The following is a 24,696-nucleotide window of genomic DNA, read 5'->3' on the forward strand; positions in this document are numbered from 1 at the left end:
TAAACAAGTAATTATGCTCAGTGTAAGAGCCTGAATAGAGATCTTGCCTAACTGGTGTAGGAGGACTGAGTAATTCTGCCTAGAAAGGCAAAAATACTTTGGAGAAGAAGCAATATTGTCAATCACTAAACAAAGATATAGTTGGGATTTGGGCAAAAATCCATAAACATCTCAAGGCAATAGCTCTGGAAAGATGGAGCCACGAAGATTTGTTTTAGAGTATTGACATTGAAATAGTAGAGTCTTCATAATTCATTAATTCACTCATAAAACACCAAATTCTTCATATTTATAGTAATAGAGCAAGAATTACTGTTATTAGTGTCCTTGGGCTTCCCCTTCTGTTGGAGTTGGAAACACATTGTAACAGTTACTCCACTGTAACATATTTTTAATTGGTCTGTATAGTTAAACCTATTTACCTAAGATATAGTCACTGTTGAAAGATATTTTATAACTATAATTGGCTGAAGGGGATGAAAGTGCTGTGTGTTACAACTGGTCTCTCTCTCTCCCCGCCCCCACCCCCGACTCTCTCTCTCAGGACTTTTCATCTGAAATTTACCAAACATAAGTAATTAAGGTATATACATGTACTGCAAGTATTATACTTAACCACCTAATCTCAGAAGGATTTGGAAATTATTAGGACTATTTTAAAGTTCAGCCTTCTCTGTTTCCTGCCAGATGCTATCAGACAACTGCTTCACAGTCCTGTGTCAGCTTTTCCATTCCCAGAACTGGGTGGGTCGCTTGAACCAGGGCACCTGTGCTGACAACTGATGTTGCAAATAACAGATTTTCTGTTGAAAATGTCTATAGCCTGAATACCCCACCCACCCCCTGTTGCACAGAATATAATCTAGTAAATATAGCTTGGACAAGCCACATCATTGGCTGGAAAATCATCAGAAAAGACTGGAATTAATATGAAAAGCTGCTCTTTATGGTTTATTTTAGACTGTAAAATGGGGTAAATTTGAAACATTACATAAAATAATAATCTTAAAATGATTAATATTTTAAGTATTATAATTGTTTTTATTGTTTTAACCTACAATAAACTCTCAAGTTTAAAAGCTTCCAGCTTGTACATATTAGTGAGTTTGTATAACTTGGAGGATGTTTTGCAGCAGAAATATGGATGGCCAAGAACCAATTAAATTGTAGCTTTTTTTCTAAGGACAGTGTCATCCTGACTCAGAACATTCTTAAGTGGTAGATTAAAGTGCTTAGGTCAAGTTTATGGCAAATTACTTTACAATATAAACAAATATTTGTGATAAAAATTTATCTATGTCCTAAACACAAGAGCAATGCGAAAAAACTGATCATATATCAATGTGAAATTATTTGTATAACAAAGAAGTATAACAAGAAATTTTATGTATATTTTTTCCATGCAGCCAATTTATTTATACAACTATAAAACAATATAAATCAATTTACTCTGACCATCATTTTATATTTAAAAATTTAAAGTCTAGTAATGTTTCCTACTTACATTATGTTTTCTGTTTCACTATATAAAGTGCCTAGAACAGAGTAAATATGCAAATAAGTGAACCACTCATTAAAGCAACGAGTTGTGTGACTCAGCAAAATGCTGGAGTTTAGACTTGATTTCCTATCCTGGCAAAAGCATTTACAATTTATGGCAAGCTACTTAATCTTTCTGTGCCATCCTTTGTCCCTAAAAATAGTAATAGTGATACTACCCTGTAAGACTATTGAAAGAATCAAATAAATGTATGAAAAATGGCTAGGAAAGTTCCAACTAATAGTAAACCCTCAGCTAATGTTAATTTCTCCTTTGCTCCTCTACCTAACTGAATCCATCATTAACCCCAGAAACAATTCCAGAAAATAAGAACACTAACCTTGGAGAGAAACGTTTACAGTTTCAAAAACAGTATTGAAGAGCCCTGTTTTCTCTTACAATGTTCACATGCATTTTAAAAAGTGAATTTCACATAATCTATCACTGCATTGCCAAATTCAGCCCTGTCCACTAAAACTCTCTACAATGATGGAAATATTCTGTATCTCCAGTGTGATAGCCGTTAGCTGCATGTGGCAATGAGCACTTGAAGTATAGCTAGTGCACTCAAGGAACTGACTTTTAAATTTTATTATATTTTAATTAACTTAAATTTACCTACATGTGGCTAGTGGCTACCGTAGTGGACAACACAGGCCTAGAGTCTTCTCTCTCTTCCAACAAATTTGAAGATGATTCCCAATCACCTTGAAGGTGTGGCCAGTCCCTGCTTTCCTTCCATTTCCCACTTGTCTTAAATTCATCTCTGAAAACTATCCTATTCCTCTCATTCCTGCCTTTGCCCATCACTGGGAGTGATACACTTTTCCCTCATCTAATAGCTTTCTTCTTTGACTTCAAACCTCAAACACATTTCCTCCTGGAGAGGAAATCTTCAACTCAGGATCCAGGTACCATTTTGTCTGTTAAAAAGAAGACTTAAGATTACCAGAGGGTATTTTAAAGAGATCAAAGTGGGGAAATTTCATGTGCTCTATACACCAAAACTTTATGTGTTCAACAATTTGTTGAGAGGAAAAAAGAAACAAGAAGGAGGGAAGAAGTTAGAGGAGAGGAAGGGAAGGAAGGGAGGGAGGAAGGAAGGAAAGAGGAAGAAAGCAAAGGAAGGAAAGAAGGAAATACTGAATAAAAAGGGAAGAGCAGAAGACAGGGAGGAAAAGTCATCAGTGCTCAATGTAATATCTGTAGTTATTATTGATACTGCCCAGATGAATCATAAATGGTATGCTAAGCATTTAGCATATAATTCAGAAATACCAATTCTGAAAAAAGTTATAGTGAATTTGACTAATATGTAGACTTAAAATGCATCACATGAGTAAACTTATAACAATAAAGATGAAAATAATAACTGATGATGACAAAATTTTGTTTTTTTAATCCTTGACTTTTCTTTTTTTTTTTCCTTGCGGTACGCGGGCCTCTCAGTGTTGTGGCCTCTCCCGTTGCGGAGCACAGGCTCCGGACACGCAGGCTCAGCGGCCATGGCTCACGGGCCCAGCCGCTCCGCGGCATGTGGGATCTTCCCGGACGGGGGCATGAACCCGTGTCCCCTGCATCGGCAGGTGGACTCTCAACCACTGTGCCACCAGGGAAGCCCCCTTGACATTTTTATTAGACTAAAAACACTAAAAAGGCTTTGGTTGGAACCAAATTTATTTTCCCCTACTCCATCATATGTTGTATTCTTGTTTTTGTTTTTGTTTTAATATTTGGAAATCTCGGAATACTTGGAAATACTATAAATTACCAATTTTCAACATAAACTTAATTAAGCTTGACAGGACACCTGCTTCTAAGCAATTTTCGGGTTGAGTTCCCAGTAAATCATATATATCGTAGGCATTATAAAAACTGAAGGAAGTGGGCCTCTTTTCAAGTCTGAGTGGTTTAGGGCATTTGTGGAAACTTTTAATAATCGGTGGATACTGAAAAGTAATGGAAGTTTTCCTGTCCCCTTTGCTTTGAAAAGAAAAAAAATTGAAAAAAAGCATTGTTTTAACTCTTTCTAATCGAAATTAATTCTGATGTTAAACACTCTCTGAGCCACACACCAAATAGAAATCACAAAGGATACAAACGTTCATTAAGACAGCCCTTGCTCTCAACGGGCTCATCACAAACTATTGAGGGCAAGCAAACATTTAAGCACTTAAAATACAAGATGTTAAATACTAAAATAAAACTCAGGAAGCCTGAGCAAAGAAGGGAATGCCTAATTCCACCAGGAAGACAAGGGAGGGCTTCCGAAAGGAGGTATTTCTTGAACTGAGCTCTGAAAAATGAGGAAGACTTTACCATGCTGAGACGGCAAGGAAACAATACATGCAAAAGCATAGAATCTGCAAGAACATGGAGTATTTGAGAGATTTCCCTGGGCCCATATGACTAGAGCATGTACACATAGAAAGTGATTATTGATGATGCTGTGGGAAAAGATAAAGACTTGTTGGACCCACTAAGGAGATTTCATCCCCTAGATCTGCACTGTCCAGTAGAGCAGCCACTAGCCACATCTGGCTAAGTAAATTTAAATGAATTAAAATTAAATAAAATTAAAACTTTAGTTCCTTAGTTTGTACTAGCCACATTTCAAGTGCTCAGTAGCCAACATGGCTAGTGGTCACAATTTTGGGCAACACAGATAAGGAACATTTCCATTATCACAGAAAGTTCTGTTGGGCAATGCTGCTCTGGACTGTCGAATTGTCAATAAGTATTCATAATAAAATGAATGCAGTGGACAAATAAGTTTATAAATAATACCTTCTTGGAAATTCACAGAGTATATTAGCATAATATAGACCCTGAGAAATTCTGCAGTGAAAAGATTGTTGTTCAAGTTTGTTGAATTCAGTGTTTTCCATATTTATTTGATTACTGAACCCCCTTTTTAAGGATGATCTAATTTACAAGTTATATGACCTAATTCTATATGTTATAAAAGAAATGATTTACAGATAACAGTTTGGGAAATACTGCTGTGGACAATTAGGAACCATGGATGGCATTTAGGCAAGGGAATGATGTGATCAGATTTTATTTTACAAAGACCACCTTGCCAGCTATGAGAAGGATGGATGGGTAAAGAACAAGATTGAAGGCAGTTAGACCAGATGGGATGCTCCGGTCCTAGCCTAAGAAGAAAGCCTTGGGAAGAGGCAGGCAAGATAAATCCTAGCAAGTTTCAGGAAACCAAATGGACAGAACATGAATATGGAGGGTCAAGTCCAACTAGTTTTCAAACATGGACTCAGGAGCTGTGGTAGCACACCCAACATAGAATAACACAGGGCTATCAGGAGCACATGATCATGTGAAGTTTCACAAAGCTGTAGTATATCCAGAAGGAAATGAAAAATTTTTAAATGTGGTCTATAAGTGAGGAGAGTAGTCTGCTGTAAGATATATATTTGGGAGTCTCCAGGGTATGGGTACAAAATCATGGGGATGAATCAATCACCCAACAAGGCAGTGTCAAGTGAGCATAGAAGAGGGTCAAGTTGAATCCTAGAATCAGCAACATCAAAGGAGGCAGACGAGGGGGGCTTCCCTGGTGGCGCAGTGGTTGAGAGTCCGCCTGCCGATGCAGGGGACATGGGTTCGGGCCCTGGTCTGGGAGGATCCCACATGCCGCGGAGCGGCTGGGCCCGTGAGCCACAACTACTGAGCCTGCGCGTCTGGAGCCTGTGCTCCGCAACGGGAGAGGCCGCGATAGTGAGAGGCCCGCGCACCGCGATGAAGAGTGGCCCCCACTTGCCACAACTAGAGAAAGCCCTCGCACAGAAACGAAGACCCAACACAGCACAAATAAATAAATAAAATTAAAATTAAAATTAAAAATCTTTAAAAAAAAAAAAAGGAGGCAGACGAGGGGCTTCCCTGGCGATACAGTGGTTAGGACTCCACGCTTCCACTGTAGGGGACACGGGTTCGATCCCTGGCTGGGGAACTAAGATCCCATATGCTGTGCAGCACAGCCAATAAATAAATAAATAAACAAACAAACTAAAGGAGGCAGAAGAAATAAGCAAAAGATTGAAAAGAGACCATCGAATAGGTAGCAGGAAACCCAGAATGCTGTGACACAGCATCCAAGGGAAGAGAAAACTCCATAAAAAGATATATGATCTACAGTTTTTTAATTCTACACAGAGGACGTGAAAAAATAAATACCACCACGGGCTCATTGGGTTTAGTAGCAAAAGTGTCACCAGCGGCAAGAGGAAGAGCCGTGTCTGCATAAGACTAGGGTTAGGATAGATTGGAGTGTACGCAAGAAGGACTGAAGTGTAGATGAGGAGGTGGGCAAAATACACACTCAGATGTCACCTGTCAGGAGAAGCAGAGCAACAGAACAATTGCTAGAGAGGAATGCATAGAACTGACTTCTTAAACAATGGAAGGGGCCATTTAAATCAATGCAATAGACATTTACTGAATGTCTATTACATATATAAGCACTGTGCTAGACACCAGGTCTTATACAGATCATGAAAAATCCCCATCCCGGCCTTCAAGAGGCTCAGAGTGTAACCGGGTTAAAGAAATCACAAAGGGATTATTTACATAAATGTTGGTAAAAATCACTACCGTGGTTCACAAAGAGCCTTTCAACTCTTCTCGATGGAAAGTGATTTTAGAATTTAATACTGTAATAATCTATCCGATATCAGATATTTGTGATGTCAGTGAACAAACACATGGTAACTAAAGACAGCTTCTTCCAAGTAGTGAGAGGAGATTTGGACTGGACCAAGTGTTTGCTGTTGCGGAGGACAGAAGAGAGACTTGAGTAGGGAGATATGGTGCAAATTCCAAACGCAAAGAATAAGAAAAGGAGCGTAAATGAAAAATGGGGTCAAGAATCAGAAACCCACCAAAAATGGTGTAAAGTAGAAACTCATCATCTTGGGCTTATGGACGAGATCTGTGTCAGGACAAGGGGTAAAGATGGTCTCAAATGTCCCTCAATAAACACAGATCAAGAGACAGACACACATATTTTGGAGATTAATCCTTTGTCAGTTGCTTTGTTTGCAAATATACAGCAGAAACTAACACACCACTGTAAAGCAATTATACTCCAATAAAGATGTTACAAAAAAAAAAGAGACAGACATACAGCCACACCAACAAAAAACATTGACGCATGCCAGATGGTCAGTATATAAGTGTGCTATGTACTGCTTATTGGTGTTCTAAGAAACTTAAAAGAGTAAATCTGGTTAACACAGTCTTTCTTGTTTTCTTCATTAGATCCCCTCAGCAGAGTATGTTTAAGACCAAAAAATGTAACTAATTCTTTGAGCACCTACATTAATGCTAATTATATTAGGGTAAGTAAATAAATTTTTTTCTGATGAGCATGTCAATTTACTATTTAGAATTGTTAGTTTGTTTTTTTTTTCCTCAGAGTTGGTTACTAGCAAGTTTGTTGCTTTTTTTTTTTTTTGCTTGCTTGGTCATAATCAACTTTGGTGGTGGGTCATTTATAGTAAGTCTTCCTTTCCTGTGTGTCTGTGGCTATAGTGCTCCCTCTGAGGAACCATATGCTGTGCCTGACTTGCTGGGAGAACAACCCCAAGAATTGTGGTGCTAGAATCAATAAAGCTGCAACAGTCTGTGTTGCTTTTGGATTATCAGAGCTATTTTGTTTTGAAGATCTTTCACCTAAACTTTCAGTGCAAGGCATGAACTTCAAAGCCAACATTTTTATCTCCTTTGTCTCCTTTCTCAAACTAGGGCTACAGTGGCAAAGAGAAAGCGTTCATCGCCACGCAGGGCCCCATGATCAACACCGTGAATGATTTCTGGCAGATGGTTTGGCAGGAAGACAGTCCCGTGATTGTTATGATCACAAAACTCAAGGAAAAAAATGAGGTATGACCTTTACCCAAGTACGGAACATTATATTTTTTCTGTTGCTATAGAAGAGAGATTGTTTAAGGAAAATTGCCATATACTTAATAACAGATTTAAGATGGAAACATTAAGACATTTAAAGGCTAGGCCACTTTATGCTTCCAAAAAGTGGTAATTGGTGTTCTATGAATGACGACTTTCTTTCAGTTAAATCAATGTACTTGGCATACACGGATCACATTTGTACCCATGTATCTCTGTAAGGAAATGAGGGGCCATGAATTATCACTCTGATTTATAGGCAGGGAAATAAAAAATTGTTCATTTACATCCCAAGCAATTTTTGAGCACCTACTAAGTGAGATACTGTTTTAGTTGCTGGCAATATATTAGTAAACAAACACAAAGATTCCTGCCCTTGGTAGATTTTAACTTTCTAGTTGGGGAGATACAGACAAAAAACAACATAATTTCATAAAAATATAGCATATTAGGGCTTCCCTGGTGGCACAGTGGTTGAGAGTCCGCCTGCCGATGCAGGGGACACGTGTTCGTGCCCCGGTCCGGGAAGATCCCACATGCCGCGGAGCGGCTGGGCCCGTGAGCCATGGTCGCTGAGTCTGCGTGTCCAGAGCCTGTGCTCTGCAACGGAAGAGGCCACAACAGTGAGAGGCCCGCGTACCGCAAAATTAATAAATAAAATAAAATAAAATAAAATAAAAATAAAGTTGTGTAATTCCCAAAGGGTGCTTTCCTAGGCACTGCTTACATTTCATAGCATCTTTTTTTTTTCCTTTAACATCTCATGGCATCTTATTGAGATAATTTCCAGTCTGATTTTAGTCAGCATTTGTGATTATTTTCTTGTCAAAATTACTATACCAGGGCCTCACCAGGACAATCAGAATTTAAGAAAACTGAACTTTCCTTTATACTCCTCTGGTGAGTTATAACCTTTGATTATACTATAACCCTGCTGCTAATCAAGAAAATTCAGGCTCACAAACAGCAATTTAAAGTTTTTTAAAGTTTGTTGTTTTCTTCCATTTTTGCTGCAATAGATAAAGGATCTTTTTCTGAAATTTATCCTGGAAAAAAAGTACATTTTTTGGCCAGTAGATGAAGTTTTATACTCTATTAACTATATGCTTACTAAATAAATGCATTTCTATGAATCTTATATGAAAGCCTGAGGTGGCATAATAAAAATAACCTAATATTCTCAGGTGTTTCACCCACTATCAATCTGTCAACATAATAAGCTACTGACAATTCCTGCACAGTTGTTTAATATCTGTGACAATTTACCTTCAAGGTAGGAAAATATTCTTCAAGTTTTAAAGGTGTACTCTCTGTATATATACACCCATACATACATACATAGAACTTATGTAATATGGCAGACTAGATAATCTGAAAAACCAGTCATACTGGGTGAAATATTATACAGCATGCATAGCAGAGCTTGGGAGGAAAAAGGTAAATCAGTCAAAAACTGAATAAAAGGCATAAAACCAGAGAATTACAGGTTACTTTTGTTTTAATGACAATATAAGAACTGGAGACAAAGCCTTGGGCTTGTAGAAACCAGGACTTGGAACTGAGACCTTCCATGAAGTGAACACCTTCAAGGGCTAGGCCTTCAGTGAAAGGGTGAACCACAAAAATAAACCTACCTACCAAAATAGGGTTATAAGAGGAAATGAATCCAGCGAAGTCTGGCCTTCTCGTGGGATCAATAAAGAGGTACTCTTGAGTATTCAGAATTCAAAGCCCAGGCAACACCAAGTGTTAAGTGATTAATATACATTAGTGATTCTTTTATTTATATAAATCATTTATAAACTAGTTTATATTCATTTAAGTAATAATATAAAAAGTCATACTGCATTGGTAACGCTCTTGTGGCACTTTATAAAAACAAAGGCAAAAACTTTCTGGATGCATGTACTCTCAGCATACACTACACAGAATTTCAAAAGAAAAAGCCCAGCCAAACATAAGCTCAGAAGTCAAAATTCTGAGACACACTTGTAAATAAGCAACATAAGTAAAAAGCAGAAGAGGCAACAAATAGTGGAAATAGACCCACAAGAAATTGAAATAATAGAAACTATAAATAGAGGCTTTTTTATAATTAAGCACACAAAATATAAAATTAAAAAACTTGACAAAAGAACAAGTTACTATCAAAAAAGACTAGGAATATTTAAAAACAAACCAAAGAGTCCTAGAAATAAATATTATATAGACATTAAAATGAAAAAAAGAAACGTCATGAGATAGTTTTATTAGCAAGCTGGACACAGCTGAATAAATAATTACTGGATTAAAAAATAGAACTAGGGGGCTTCCCCGGTGGCGCAGTGGTTGAGAGTCCGCCTGCCGATGCAGGGGACACGGGTTCGTGCCCCGGTCCGGGAAGATCCTACATGCCGCGGAGCGGCTGGGCCCGTGAGCCATGGCGGCTGGGCCTGTGCGTCCGGGGCCTGTGCTCCGCAATGGGAGAGGCCACAACAGTGAGAGGCCCGCATACCGCAAAAAAAAAAAAAAAAAAAAAAAAAAAAATAGAACTGGGGAAATTACCTAGAAGATCAAAATGACCAAAAATATGAAAGAGAGTTTCAGACATATAGAGGACAGTATTTAGATGTCCAGTATATGTCTAATGGATATTTTAGAAAATGAAAAAGGAGAATATAAAAAAAGAAGTAGTATTTGAGGAAATAATGGCTAAAGATTTTCCAAAACTGGTGAAAGACTTGAGCTCTCAGATTTGAAAAGCCCAGTAAATCCTAGGCTGGATAAGTAAAAATAAATCCACAACTAGACACATCTGTGGAACTGAAAAACACTACAGAGACTATTTTAACAACCAGAGTGACTAACAATTGGCTTCTCAATAGCCAAAAATCAGTAGAATAATACCCACAGAGGAATGAGAGAAAATCACAGACAACCCAGAGCTCACACAGGATTTAGCAACATTTCCTAGATCTGAATAGACTGTACTACTCCTGCCCACTTTGGTTTGAATTACAATTTTCTGAATAGATTGTCACAATGTGTTTTCTCAAAGCACATTCATACCTTTATTAATTCTATTTCTTCTATTAAAAATAAAATCTTATAAAATCAACATAGAAAAAGCACTGTGATGTATGCAATTACAAAAATATAAGTATGTAAATGTTTTGAAACAAGTTATATTTTCCACAGAAAACATTACTTTCTTGTTACATATTTATTAAGGATTAATACTTGGCAAAGCATATGTGAAACAATATCTCACAAGGATTAGCGAATAGGTTGTAGTAACCGTGTAAGATAAATTATAATTTTGGTGTCTTGAGCATTTCAATCCTCAAATTTTGTGATATATTTGTTTCTTTAGACAAAAAGTCAGAAATACACCAATAGTGCTTTAACTTGTCCTTGAATCAGGGTTTCATCAGGACAGAAAAGCCAAGATTGATGGTTAGTGAGAAAGAATTCCCTAGAAGTTGAGTAGGATGTGACATATTTTAAAGAAGTCCAACAAAGATAGTATGAACACTTGGCAAATATGCCAAAGCCCCAACAGACAGTTATATTCTTCCCTTCTGTCCCCAAGACCAAAGTTGTGATTCTAAAAGAACTGCTGTATGAGATAAATATGTATTTCAAAGTGACACTGAGTTGATTTACTGATGATGCTCAGACATCTCCATTCTGAATGTGCAGAGAAATAGAGCCCATCTTGTTCTTTCTTTTTCAAGTGCATCATACTTGGAGTTAACCTGTTGGTACCATTCTCAGAATTCACGTTCTCCATAGGAGAGCCAAGTAGATCTGTTGAAAAGCCAGAATTTTTAAAAAATAATGGCCACACGCCGTGGTCGGGAGTCCGCCTGCCGATGCAGGGGACACGGGTTCGTGCCCCGGTCCGGGAAGATCCCACATGCCGCAGAGCGGCTGGGCCCACGAGCCATGGCCGCTGAGCCTGCGCATCCGGAGCCTGTGCTCCGCAGCTGGAGAGGCCACAACAGTGAGAGGCCTGCGTACCGCCAAAAAAAAAATAAATAAATAAATAATAATAATAATGGCCACATAAAGGGTGATTGAGGTTTTTATTTTTCTCTTTGGCTGCATAATTCAGAAATTGAAGAGGTATTATTTTTTTCTTACCATTTTTAGCCTCTTGCCTTTTTTCATGTCTGGGATATATCTTCTGGAAATATCAAAGTAAATAGATTATGTTACATGTTTTCTCTGTGTAATTTGTTACATGTACTTTCCCGTGGCCCGTCATAATTCCAAATATTGCAGTAAAGATTTTGACTTCTGTTATTGTTGGTTACCCATTAAATTAAAATAAAAATTCCTTTCCATCCAGATTCTCTAAAGATGTAAATACAATACTATGGAGGAAACTTTGATGTTTTACAGATTAAAATGATACTGAGAAGCCTGGCCCAAAAGAAATAGGCAGTAGACTTCACACTGCCAGGAAGATGCTGTTTACCAAAAATGTGCCAACTTTCAATTGTGTTAAGCGTCATTGTTTGGAACAGACAAAAATCATTTCCTCCAAAAATATGTGAAGGTGGAGTTATCTTTAGAAATTCCCAGGCTTTATATTTTCACGAACCTTTCTATTTTATAATACATAAATAAAGGAATAAGTGAATAATTGCCAGTTCTTATTCAATAATCCCAATATTCTCATAGTTACTTTATAAAATGAGAATAAAAAATTTTAAAATAGAGCTGAAGAATCAGTTATCTTCTATGGCAAGAAATGAGAAGAGATTTTTATTGCTGGTAAATTTGATTTCTTCATTTAGATAAATCTCAAGAAGGGAATTCCTTTTGAAAAGAAATAAAACATTGGAAACACAGTGTTCAAACTTTTAAGGTGAACTATTGCTTGACTAGAGAAGGCACAGTGGCCAAAATCTGCAAAGCTGGAGTTAGATCAATCTAAGCAGGACAGGAATCATTTGCATATTTCCAAAATCCTCAGACTAGCTCAGACTTTCTCCTAGGAAAGAAGAGAAGTAGAATGAATCTTGGTCATAGTATACATACTGTGGAAGATATTTTCTACTGACTGCCATTTATTAAATATACGTAGTAAGCACAGTTCATACGTTAATTCTGTGCATTTTCACTCTAACTCTACAAAGCACGATTTACTATCCCTATATTATGGGTGAGAAACTTGAGGCTCAGAGCTTAAACCATTTGCCTACAGCCTCAAAGTAAGAGAATGATAGAGTCCAAATTTTAGTACAGGTTTACTTGATTCCAAAGCTCATGTACTTAATCACCGCCCCAACATAATAAACGGGCCAAATAAGGGTACAAGACATTAGAAGACAAGGGACCCACTGTTGGCTTCAGGGAGCAGTAAGACACTGAATTTATCTTTCAGGAAGTGAGGGAATTACTTGGTCATTTGGCCTAACAAAATACTTCTCTCAAGTATTTAACACAGCCGTATTCTTTCTTAATATTTACATTTTTCATCTGAGTTCAGCTCTGTGACTTAAATACTTACAAACCCCATTTTGCCCATTGACCTATTCACACTTTGCAAGCAGTTTGACCTCAGAAAATGAAATAAATAAATCGTATTTTAAGTGTTCTCTGTTTTCATTCCCTTCCTTTCTCTCTCTGGTAAAATTATGGAAAGGATTTATTTTAATTACATTTCTTTGTCCATACAGCTCATATGGTGCCTTACAGTTTTTCAGTAGGGGCTGCAGAGTAAGTAAGTACACAAGGGAACATAAACCAGGCAAAGCAACAGCACACAGAGGCAGACAAGACACCACATAGCATGCGTGAGTTGAGCCGTTTGATATTGTCTGGGCATAGTAGGGAGTGAAGGGAGATAGGACTGGAATGTTAAATTTTGCTGACGGATATAGAGAATAAAAGAGGGTTCTGTATTCATTGTATATTCTGCTTTTAACATTATATGATGAGTGCTCTCCGTGTCATTAGTAACTCATCAAAAACATGATTTTAAATGACTGCTAGAATTTCATTGTGTGGATGCTAAAATGTATGTAATCGTTTCCTTTAAGAGATATTTAAGTCATTTCCAATCTTTTTATCCACATCTTTGCTTATTTAATTAATGTATATTTTTAGGTGTGAAATGACCTGGTTAAATGATGTGGACTTTTGAAAAAACATGTTTTCCAGAAATATATCTAACTGTACCACATCTTTAGCATCTGGAATTCTCCAGCTAACCTTGAAGACATTCAGAACATTCCTCTTTATAAAACATCCAGTGCTGTATTTGTGCACATTCATTCATTCATTTGACAGATATTTATCAACTATCAACCATCAAGCACCAGTGTAGGTGCTTGGATTATATCTTTATTGACAAAACAAAGATCCCTCCTTTCATGGAGTTACAATCTAAAAGGGGAGACACAATACACAAGAAACAAAATTTTAAAATATTGTATACAGGTACAAAGTGTTAGGTGCTATGGGGGGTGGAGAAAAGAAACATATGGTAGAGTAAGAGAGATGGAAGACAGTTTGCAATGAGATAAGGAGGTCATTTTAAAATTTATAAATGGCAGCCTATAAGAATTTTATGAATACAAAAGAAGATAAGCAATGACTTCATTGAGTCAAGTCACAGCTACTCTAGATATCTTTACTTAATTAAATACATCCAGAAAAGGTGGGGTGTTTTTTTTGCAATATAAGTATTAATTATATCCCATGTTGACCTTAAGTTTCATTATAAAATCTGGTGGGTATTCAGTTGGGAATGACTGGCTATTCAATATATAAGTAACTTATACTTAAAAATAAAGTAGACCTTTTTAAGCTATACATTTGAAGAGAAAATAAATTTTTCTGATAAAACACTCGTAATTAAATGTTAATTATTCTCATATTCTAAATGAATGAAATGAAAATACATCTTCTCAACTATTTAAAGTTAGCTAAAAAATTAGAGTTTAAGTTAGATAATCTAGAAAGTTCATCAAATATACATAGAAGGTCTAGAAACTGGGCTGTTTGATCTTCCAAATAACTAATATTTATTGAGCACTAACAATATGCTTAGAAAGCAATCTTTACAATAAACATATCTGTAAATCCCACTAAAAGAGGACACGGAGACACAGGGAGGTTAAGCAACCTGCCCAAGGCCAAACGGCTAGCAACCTGACTCCCAACTCCTCACCACTATATACACCCTCCTCAAACCTTCTCCCTACTTAGGGTGGGAAGGGAGAAAGTTCCAGTCCAAGCAGTGATTGTGGCCAGAGAAAAGTGTGTGGGATTGCTTACAGTCCAGATTAAAATCTCTAACCGTTCTCTCCAGGAAGAAAAGAGGAGATGAACAAGGCATTTTGATTTGGTTTAAAGAAAAAAAAAAGTGTCAGATCTGCTCATTCAAAGTAGTGGACAAGGGGACCTCCCTGGTAGTCTGGGGTAAAGAATCCTCCTTACAATGCAGGGGACGTGGGTTCGATCCCTGGTCAGGGAACTAAGATCTCACATGCCGCGGGGCAACTAAGCTCACGAGCCACAACTACTGAGCTTGCACGCCTCAGCTAGAGCCCGTGTGCTGCAAACTACAGAGCCCACGCGCTCTGGAACCCGCATGCCACAACTAAAGAAGAGAAAACTACTGAGCTTGCAGGCCACAACTAGAGAGAAGCCCGCGCACCCCAAGGAAGTGTCTGTGCGCCGCAGCGAAAGATCACGCATACCTCAACGAAGATCCAGCATGCCGCAACTAAAACCCGACACGGCCAAAAATAAGCAAAACAAACAAACAAAAAAAACAAAGTAGTGGACAGTTTCAAAGTGTGGATTGGAACTGTGATGGGGGAGTCATGCTCAAGTTAGAGGTCAGTCTGTGAAGTGTGGGGTGGACAAGAGGATTCACATTTTGTACCAAGAATGAAAATAAACGAGCAAAGTCCCATAATCAGAGTGTCTGTACAAACAAGGTCAGGGAGGGTAAGTTGGAAGACAGTGGAGACCCACTGTCTGGTATTCTGCTGTCCTGGAGGACCAGAATTAGATACTTGGTATCTAGAGAAGCAGCCTGACCTAGCACTGCCCAGCAATGCCCAGCTGCCTAAGCTCATTTCCTGAAAGACCAGGGTCTTGACAGTTATGCTACCCAAGCAATTAAGAGTAGCCAGAAATTCAGAGGCTGACAGCCCCTAAGAAAAGTTACTCACCTGTCCTTTCAAGCATGCTTACATTCCAAATATAACTTGGCACCTTAATTTTTAATCTGCTGGGTTCTATTTAATTGCTGTAGCCTGCTTTACTTCTAACTATAGTTAGAAGCCTTCTTATTTGACACAGTTAATCCAAAAAAACAAAAATCAGAGTGGAGACTCAAACACACAAAAAAACTCTAATGTTTTACTTTGTCTTAAAACAGGTACATTTGTTCATATTCAAATTTGTTCATTATTTTATCATGGGACTGTCTTTTTTTATTTTTAGTATTGGCTCTCGGTCATATAGTTTGTTTAAATCATGCCCTTTATACGTCATTGAAATGTCCCATTTCAGTTTCTTTGAAATGTGAGAGAACATAGAAAAATTTGTAAAGCAATATGAATGCAGAATCCTGTCTATATTTCCAAACTTTGCCCTTTTATAATGGTCTCACCTGTACCTGATTTGACCACAGTTTTCTTTACTGATTTACTTTTTTTCCCCAGTGAAAACCTAATTAACTTATGCAATTATTTCATAGAACAATTCTTTTTTTCTTTCCACCCTCATGTTTCATTGATTTATGTAAAGTTTCATTAAATTACTGGGCTCTAATAACAAGTACAACTGTCATTAAGAGGTTCAGATATAAATACCACTTGTTGAACATACAGCTCAGCAGATAGTGACAGACTTGCTGGACTTAGTAAGAGAGCGGGACAGAGGGCATTCAGTGTTCCACGAGCATCAGCATATTTCATAGAGGGAAGGGAGGGCATTGAGTATTGCTGTAGAAAGAAGTGTTGGTTATTAGTGCAGAAATCAAAGACAGAAACTTGAATGTATAAAGTGATATTTGCTCAGAGGGTCCTATAGCCCCAAGAGGATGTTCCCAGAGAACCTTATGAAAACACCTGAGCTTCAGTTTTCTCAGCTGTAAAATGATAAAAATAATAATAATAACAACAATATCTACTCTCTGCTTTACCTAACACAAATGATCGTGGAAGGGATTCAGTGATATAAGGTTGGTGAAGGTGCTTTTAATATTAAATTGCTTCACCTATGTTACTAATATTTAATTGGAACACAAAGAATTAGAGTAACTAAAACCATAATAATTTTAGACAATCTGACCCATTCTGTCTTATATGCAAATGTAACCCAAATGCAACTGAGTATCTTCTTTTTGTTTATTTAGAGCCACTTTCTATGTGATGATAGTCTTTAGCTCATAGAGCAAAATCTCTTTGATTTTAAGTGCATAGAATTTAAAAAGAAAGTAACTTAAAAATAGATTTTTTTTTCAGGCAACTAAAATACTAGCTAGACCTGTTCCTTCTTTATACACAAATAGTCCTAATGTGGGTGTGAGAGGGATGGTCAAAGAAAAAAAAAAAAGATTATAAAAATATCAGTTTGCTTTGCTTTGCATTGCGTTCTACTTTTGCTGTAAACCACTGATTATGAAAACTTGGTTGATGTCCAGAATTTTTACAGTTAGGGTTCACTAATTACTTGTTTGCACAAGAGACACATGACCTTCTGGAAACCTCTTTGTCCTCCAAATTATGAATTCTTGGAATTAATAGATAATTTTACTGAAAGAATCAGCCCATCTAGCAGAAGAATAGTGATGATTTGGGGTTACATACTGCTAGATAGCGTGCTATTTCGAATTACCTACAATTAGTGTGGTTTCACAATATTATCTGTAAGAGAGCATTTTCCTTCCTTGCATTTTCCTTTTTTATATCATTGTTAGCACCACAATAAAGAAACCCTAAAAAGCTCTTCACAAAAATAATTTGAACATGAACTTGTGCTCTTAGAAACAACTACGTTTGCCACTCTCCCTCACTTCATATTCAAAAGCACCCACACTTATCTGGTCTCTTTTTCTACATTCTCCTAAAAGGGGGAAAAAATGTATTCGGTGTGTAGAAATAAGCTATTGTATCTCAGAAAGGAGATGGGATGCTAATTAAGGGTTGTTTGAATGAACAAGTCACATTGCATTGTCTACTGGGAGCCCGCTGCCAATTTCATTTTTGGTAAAGAGTCAAGAAAAACATTCAAGAGGGCCCCGGCAAGCTTGGGAGAGAAGCGAGCAGCGCTTCCATTTATCAAGTAGGTGCACAAGCCTGGACTGTATTGTTAAGAGTCAGGGTGCAGGCTGAGAGCTCCTGCCTCGCAGCTTTTCTTACCGGTTTCAAGAGCCACCTTCCCAAAGAGGGGCCTGCTCCTCAGACGTGATCTTGGACAATGGGGGCACGTATGCCAGACTGCTGGGCCACTGAATGCCTCTTTCTTTGTTCAGTACCTTTTTCAAGATTCTTTGTCACTCTTCTTGGATTCTTCCAGGAGGCATGGGTTTTAAGACACAAAATAGCTCGGGTCTTGCAGCAAAATAATTGATGCTCCATTGAAAGAAACCAGGCAAATTGGTTAGTATGATTATCTTTAACAAACTGGGGGAATTTGAGACATTTGGCAACTCGTAAATGAGGAGGGAAAGAAATTGCTGTATTTTTAAAAGATTGCTTTTTAAAAAAAATTATTAAAATATAGTTGATTTACAATGCTGTGTTAGTTTCAGGTATACAGCAAAGTGATTCAGTTATACATATACATATACATATATATATATATGTATAATTCTTTTTTAGATTCTTTTCCGTTATAGGTTATTACAAGATTTTGAGTATAGTTCCCTGTGCTAAAGGTTTCTTTTTTTAATGTTAATGTTATATTAGCCAGAGTAAGCCTTTAGCCTGATTGCTTGACAGTCTTGGGTGTGGGGTGGCATGTAAATAGAGGTGAAAATGATTGACTTTGTTTGGAAAAGGACCAGAACGTAGAGGATGCAAATGTGTTTTTGTGGTAGTGGATGAAAAACACTGATTCCACTAGGTGAAGTGACTTCCTGTGGCTCTATCACATAGAGTACTTGGTACTTAGCATGACAGAGCCCCAGAGGTGTGTTTCTGATACTTTATGTGTCTTTTCCTTTAGTTCTGTAATTCTGTAATGTTTTTGCTGCTACTCTTTTAAATCTATAAGTACTTAATTTTTTTCAAGTGTGGTCATGTGCCTTTGACATAGATGTAAAGAAACAAGTGTCCTGAGGACCTCAAAGTTCCTATCGAAGGCAAGAAGTGAAAAAATTTCTCTATAAATATGCATGTGTGTTTGAAAGAAAATCGTGAATTCTATTTAAACAATATTTCTAAAATTAAATTGCTTCCCTGGGCACTGAAAATAAAATGTCAACTTTCACACTTTACATTCTTAGTCATTAAATTATGTGGCAAGAAATTAATAGTTCTTTTGCAGTTGTTTAAAAGGCAAAATAATAAATAATATGAGTTTATATGTATGCTTGAGTCTCATTTTGTAGTTTTTTAAATAATGTAGCTTGGATATCATAAAAATAATATAATATTTAATGCATGATCTAATGCATATTTAAGTAATAATCTAATCACTTTAGATCAAAAACCCATTCCATAACTGAGTAGTTGTAAAATAACAATAATAGTAATAATAATAACATCATGTTTTTAACACCTACTGTATGCCTGGCTTTGTCTTAAGTGCTTTCCATGTGTTAAATCTTGAGGAAACTAGGTCCAGAGAGATTAAGTATCCTGCTTATGGATTCACAGATAAATGGTAGCACCAAAATTTGGCCCCAGGCTCTCTGACTCCAAAGCTTGCACCTTAACCACCACATTATATTTTCTTGCTCGCCATATAATTATTATTACTGCTATTAAACCCTTCAAAGAGGATCCATCATAAAAATTTTAAAAATAATTTTGCTATACATTTATTTCAATGGATCCCATAGGTGAAAGGGTCATTGGTCCTAGAAAACATAATACCTTAGGTGTATTAATGGTCATTACATCTGCTTTACATACAAGGGAAACTGGATTCTGTGGCACCTAACACATTACAGATACTCTAATTAGAGACTTTTTTTGATGAAGCAGGAAATGTGACTTGCCTCAATCACTGTGGGAAAACATTCATTTTAATCCTAGTCATCACAGGATAAACTCTAATATTTGGATCTTAGTTTCCTAATTCTTAATTCAGTTCTTAATTAGTCCTTAATTTCTCTATGGGGATTTGGAAATTTTTGCCTTAATTATTTTTTGGTGTGGGATTAATAGCAACAGTGTTGGGCAGATATATGTAAAAATTGATATTTTATTTAAAAAGCATTGAGATATAACTTATACTACACTATACATACTATAAAGCTTACCCACTTAAAATGTATGGTTCAGTGGTTTTAGCTCATTTACAGAACTGTAAAAATTGATACTTGATTTTTTTATATTAACTAAATAGAAAGTTTTCAGATGCTTGAATAAAAAATACTCCAAGGCCAATGAAAACCATTAATATTTGCTTCTTTAATATTTTTTCTTTGCCCTCCTCCAGAAATGTGTGCTTTACTGGCCAGAAAAGAGAGGAATATATGGGAAAGTCGAGGTTCTGGTTATCAATGTAAATGAATGTGATAACTACACCGTTCGAAACCTTGTCTTAAAGGTAAAACTGTGGAGCTGTAGCTATCTACAAAGTAGACGATGTTGGAGGATTACATTTCTACTTTGAAATTATTTATCCTAATAAGTACTGCAGATTCAATTTAAATAACTTAAAATGTCAAGATCAAGGAGAAATTATAATCACTCCCTTATGGATTTCTTTGTTATCGGCTACTATTAGTATGTGGAATTATTAAATTAATATAAGCAGCCATTAAGGAAATTCACTAAGTAGGAGGCTCAGGTCTTCTACTTTGCATAAATATGACGTCTCTGATTTAACCTTTTGAATGCCTTTAACTAAAGGCTTGTGCTGGAGACTGTACCATGATTTCTTTTTTTAATGTCCCTTTGGTCTAAGCAGATTTAAGTAAGGCCTGGAAACTGTGAAAGGGAAAATCTGCGCTTGTGGGAGGCAAGAAAAGCCTGAAGTGTTGATGAGATCTCCCAAAACCTGGAGTCACAGTCATTTATGGGGATTTTCCCGGACCACATTATGTCATAGAAAAGTTATTTAAATTTGGGGCAGCAGATGCTGAGGAATGTTGCCATGGTATTGTTTTTACTTCTGGAGAGCAATCATCCCAAAGATTCCAGTTCTATCTAGAGCCTCATTACTGGGACAGAATCACCGCAGAGAGGAAGAGGGTAGATGCAGAGCCGCGAGGCACTTACTGAGACCTGTTCAACACGGTGTTCTCAAGTGCCTCGTCCACACCAGGCCCCCCACTGGGTTTTGACGTGATGTGCATGGACCCTCACTCAAAGCATTTCTAATCTAGTGACCCCCTTGTCGCTTCTTTACTACAGGGATTCCTCACTGCTGTGAAAAACTGGAATTTGGGATGAGTGTAGAATTATTAGAGAGACTGACTATAAAATTAAACGTTCTTATACTGGTCAATATGTTTATAATAACCACTCAGGAATGTTCAAAGAGCAGGAAACGCACTATATCCTGATTCTTTCTTGGCTATATCTTCATCTAACATCCATTATGTTTATTATAACAAACTACAAACATATATTTAGCATATGTATGTTTTCTATATTAAATATATCTTAAACATATGTACTAAATACATATTTATCATTTAACAGAGCAAGGCTGTCAAACTTTGACATCAGCATAGTTACAGTAAAGTTTTCTCAGGGTGAAAGAGTATTCTTCAAAAATCTCCTAGATTTTTTTTCCGCCTAGAAATAAGTTGCCAGCAAGATGGGAGTGATAGAAGGCATTCAGTATTGTGGTTTGGGTGACTTTTAGTTCCACAGGACAATGAAGCATCTGGTGGCTGTTGCTATTTTCAGCAAGGAAGTCACACACAACACGTGAAGCATTACTGGTACACCTCATGGCCCGATCACAAGACTCCAGCCAGTGCCCAGCCCCTTCTACAGCTCATGCTGGATGTGGAAGAAGACAGACTTGCCTCCGCGGGCCGAGGGCCTGTGATTGTCCACTGCAGGTAAGGGATGAGCTGTCCTTTCTGCCTAAGCAGCTGTCCTTTGTAAAGTCATAGAGCAGGTGGAAGTTGGGTTTTGCTTCCTGGTTCTGACTTGGCTGATAAATTAAATATGTATTGAAAATGGTTAACTTCCTCATACTTGTCGCTTGACTGAGACGATACTTAACAGAAATGAAGTGACATCATTAGCATATTTTCAGCAAACCGTCACACAGTGGAGAAAATATCACTTCTAATTAATAGCTCAGGGAACAGGAGAACTTATTCACTCAGTCCTCTACCTTGAAACGTAGTTGGATTCAATTAGTCTCATCAGTCTCACGTATGCTAGGAATGACATATGTTTTTTTAAATTATCAACAGCCTTTTGTTGTTTCAAGATGGCCCCTGGACTTTACTAGGATTGTATCTTGATAACATTTATTATTATGTCAAATTTGGTGAAAACCAGTCAACTATTCTAAAAGTTACCTCATGAAAAACAGATGGAAATAAATTTATGAAATGGGAAGTGGACAAGTGGTAATTCGCCAAAAGGAGAGCAAAGTGCTGTTACCAGAACATGCGGTACTGGAGGCTGGGCCGACACAGTGACAGATGTCCGCAGTGGTTCCCTTCCCTAACGTCTAGCTTGAAGGTCTTCTCCTTTAATTTACACCTCTTCCCCCTGTTTTCCCGTTAGTGTGCCCAAACTAAAGCATATATTTTAAAGTTATTTACATAACTGGCCATTTATTCTCCATACTTTCTCCAAATAATTGGTGTTACTTTATTGACCCTCCTAAGTCTTGTAAGATAGTTTTTGATATTGTTAAGAAATAAAGTATGTTATTTTAGATTATAATTTTAGCCTTCTTTTGAACCTTTGTGGTTTAATTAAGAGTAAAATTTACTATATGTCTATTAAGCCAAAGTGTCATTATCTAGTTTCTAACATTAGGCTTCATCCTAAACTTAGCTTGGGGCTGAAGAAAAATACCTAACTGGCCATACTTTAGGGCTGGAAGTGTCCCCCACCCAAAATCATAAAACAGTCAGGATATCTAAAATGAACTTACCATTTCCCCTGTGAAACCAGCTCCCCTTCTGATTGCTATTTCTAAGAATGAGACCATCTTTTTTCCAGGCACTCAACATCAAATGTTGACAGTTATCTTTGGCCCTTCTCTCAACTCCAGCCTCCATATCTAATCAGTCACCAGATTGGCTTTCCCTTCAAAGCTTCTCCCATAATCATCACTTCCTGCCCAACCACCCAAGTTCAGGCCCTTATGACCTCACCCATGTATTTTAGAAGAAGTCGGCTAATTGCACATACACACCCCACTTCCCCATGCTCCACCCCTACTACAGCCTATTCTGTGCACTCCTCTTGGATGAGGTGCCTAAAACCCTCTTTCATCACTTCTCAAAGGCTTCCCATTCCCTAGAGCAAAAGTTCTCAACCTCGGATCTGTGCATTAGCTATGAGGGCCAGTGAACTTGAAATGACTTGAACAGATTTGAATACATGAAGTTAGGTGAATTTTCTGGGAGTGAAAACTCATTGTTTTCAACAAATTCTAAAATAAAAAAAGGAAGAAAAAAGACTACCATTCTTTTAGCGGATGATGTCCAAACCTTTTAGCTTTCCATATAAGATCCTTTATAGGCCCCACTGTACCTTCCCAGTCTTATTTCCCACTGTTCCTCTAATGTAACTTTCTCTTTAAGCCAAACTAGCCTACTCATTGTCACTCTATTCTGCAGCAATTCTTTCCTTTTACTATTCTCATCCATGGAACATTCTCTCTCCTTCATGATAACCAAAATGCCTGCCATTCACAGGGTATATAGTTCAAGTCCTGTCTCTTTATTGAGACAAACTCTCCATAGACACTTCAACTAAAAGGGACTCATTCCTCCTCTGAATTCCTCTGCACCCACATTCAACAGGAAATAAGTGCCATGTAGGAGAAATAGTGCTATTTGAGTGCCAAGAGGGGAATTATTCATTCAAACCATGAGGATTGAAGAAAGCCTCTAAAAGTTGGAATAATGTTGAACAGGATCTTGAAAAGAGGTCCAATGTTTGTGGTTTTAAAAGGTGGTAGGGAGGGCATTTCTGAATGGAGAAATACCCATTAACACAGAAAGAAAAATTAGAAAATAGGAGTTTTTTGCAATGATTCAAATGAAAACAATGACACAAAGGGTACAAAGTTGACAGCAAAAAGCTTGAAAGTTCGTCGCAGTCATATTATGTAAGGGCCTGAATACCATGGAAGCGTGCTTAGACCTTGTGCTGTGACCATTGGGAGCCATCTACAGTTTTTGAGTAGCGAGTAATATGATCCGGTCCCTGTTTTAGAAAGATGAACCTAGCAGCTGTGTATATCATGAATTAGCCCAGGAAGAGTCTTGAGCCTTGGAAACCATAATGAGATCATTGCTAATCATAAAGTAAGATTTCAAAAACGTGAGCACAGTTTATAGAAAGGAAAGCATGGATCACAACAGCTCCACAGAGGTGGAAAATATAAGAATTGGTAACAGATTGGACGTGGGAGTTGAGAGAGGGGGAGATGTTGAAAATAGCTCCAAGATTTCTAGGCTGGAAAACTTGTGGCTGCCTGGTAATGCCATTGAGGAAAAAGATAATTAATTCTGTTTTAGATACACTGAATTTAGATACATTGAAATGCAGCAAGTGTAAAATAGCAACAGCAAGAGTGCCAGCTAGGAGGTGGAATGCCAATCTAGAGTTTAGGAGAAACTTGGGGAATTTAAGTGTAGATTTGAGAGAAATTTACATTTGTGGTTGAAATTGCTGAGAGAGAGAGAGAGAGAGAGCGAGAGAGAAAGCTTGTTTGTTAAGTTGATGACTTACCGTCTGAAGGAGATTCATGAGTAAACCTTCCATGACAGGTAGTATGTCTGTTTAACTGTTACCTTGATTAAAAAGAAAAAAAGACTTGGAGATATGTGCTTCTAGCCACATCCCCTCTCCTTAACTAAACTGAATCTTCAGTTATTCACTAGCATCTTC

The 24,696-nt window shown here is 37.4% G+C and overlaps 1 protein-coding gene across 2 annotated transcripts in view; it reads left to right on the forward strand.

The window, feature by feature from the left end:
* The window catches only part of PTPRR (protein tyrosine phosphatase receptor type R), a 268,141-nt gene that overhangs the window by 226,741 nt on the left and 16,704 nt on the right, over positions 1 to 24,696 (forward strand). For both annotated transcript variants that reach the window (XM_007463536.1, XM_007463537.1), the window contains 4 exons: positions 6,821 to 6,900; positions 7,307 to 7,444; positions 20,090 to 20,200; positions 21,511 to 21,668. In XM_007463536.1, the coding sequence (XP_007463598.1) occupies positions 6,821 to 6,900; positions 7,307 to 7,444; positions 20,090 to 20,200; positions 21,511 to 21,668 (487 nt within the window). The remainder of the gene's footprint in view (positions 1 to 6,820; positions 6,901 to 7,306; positions 7,445 to 20,089; positions 20,201 to 21,510; positions 21,669 to 24,696) is intronic.

This window comes from Lipotes vexillifer, unplaced genomic scaffold (assembly GCF_000442215.2).
Source record: "Lipotes vexillifer unplaced genomic scaffold, Lipotes_vexillifer_v1.1 scaffold602, whole genome shotgun sequence".
NCBI lineage: Eukaryota > Metazoa > Chordata > Mammalia > Artiodactyla > Lipotidae > Lipotes > Lipotes vexillifer.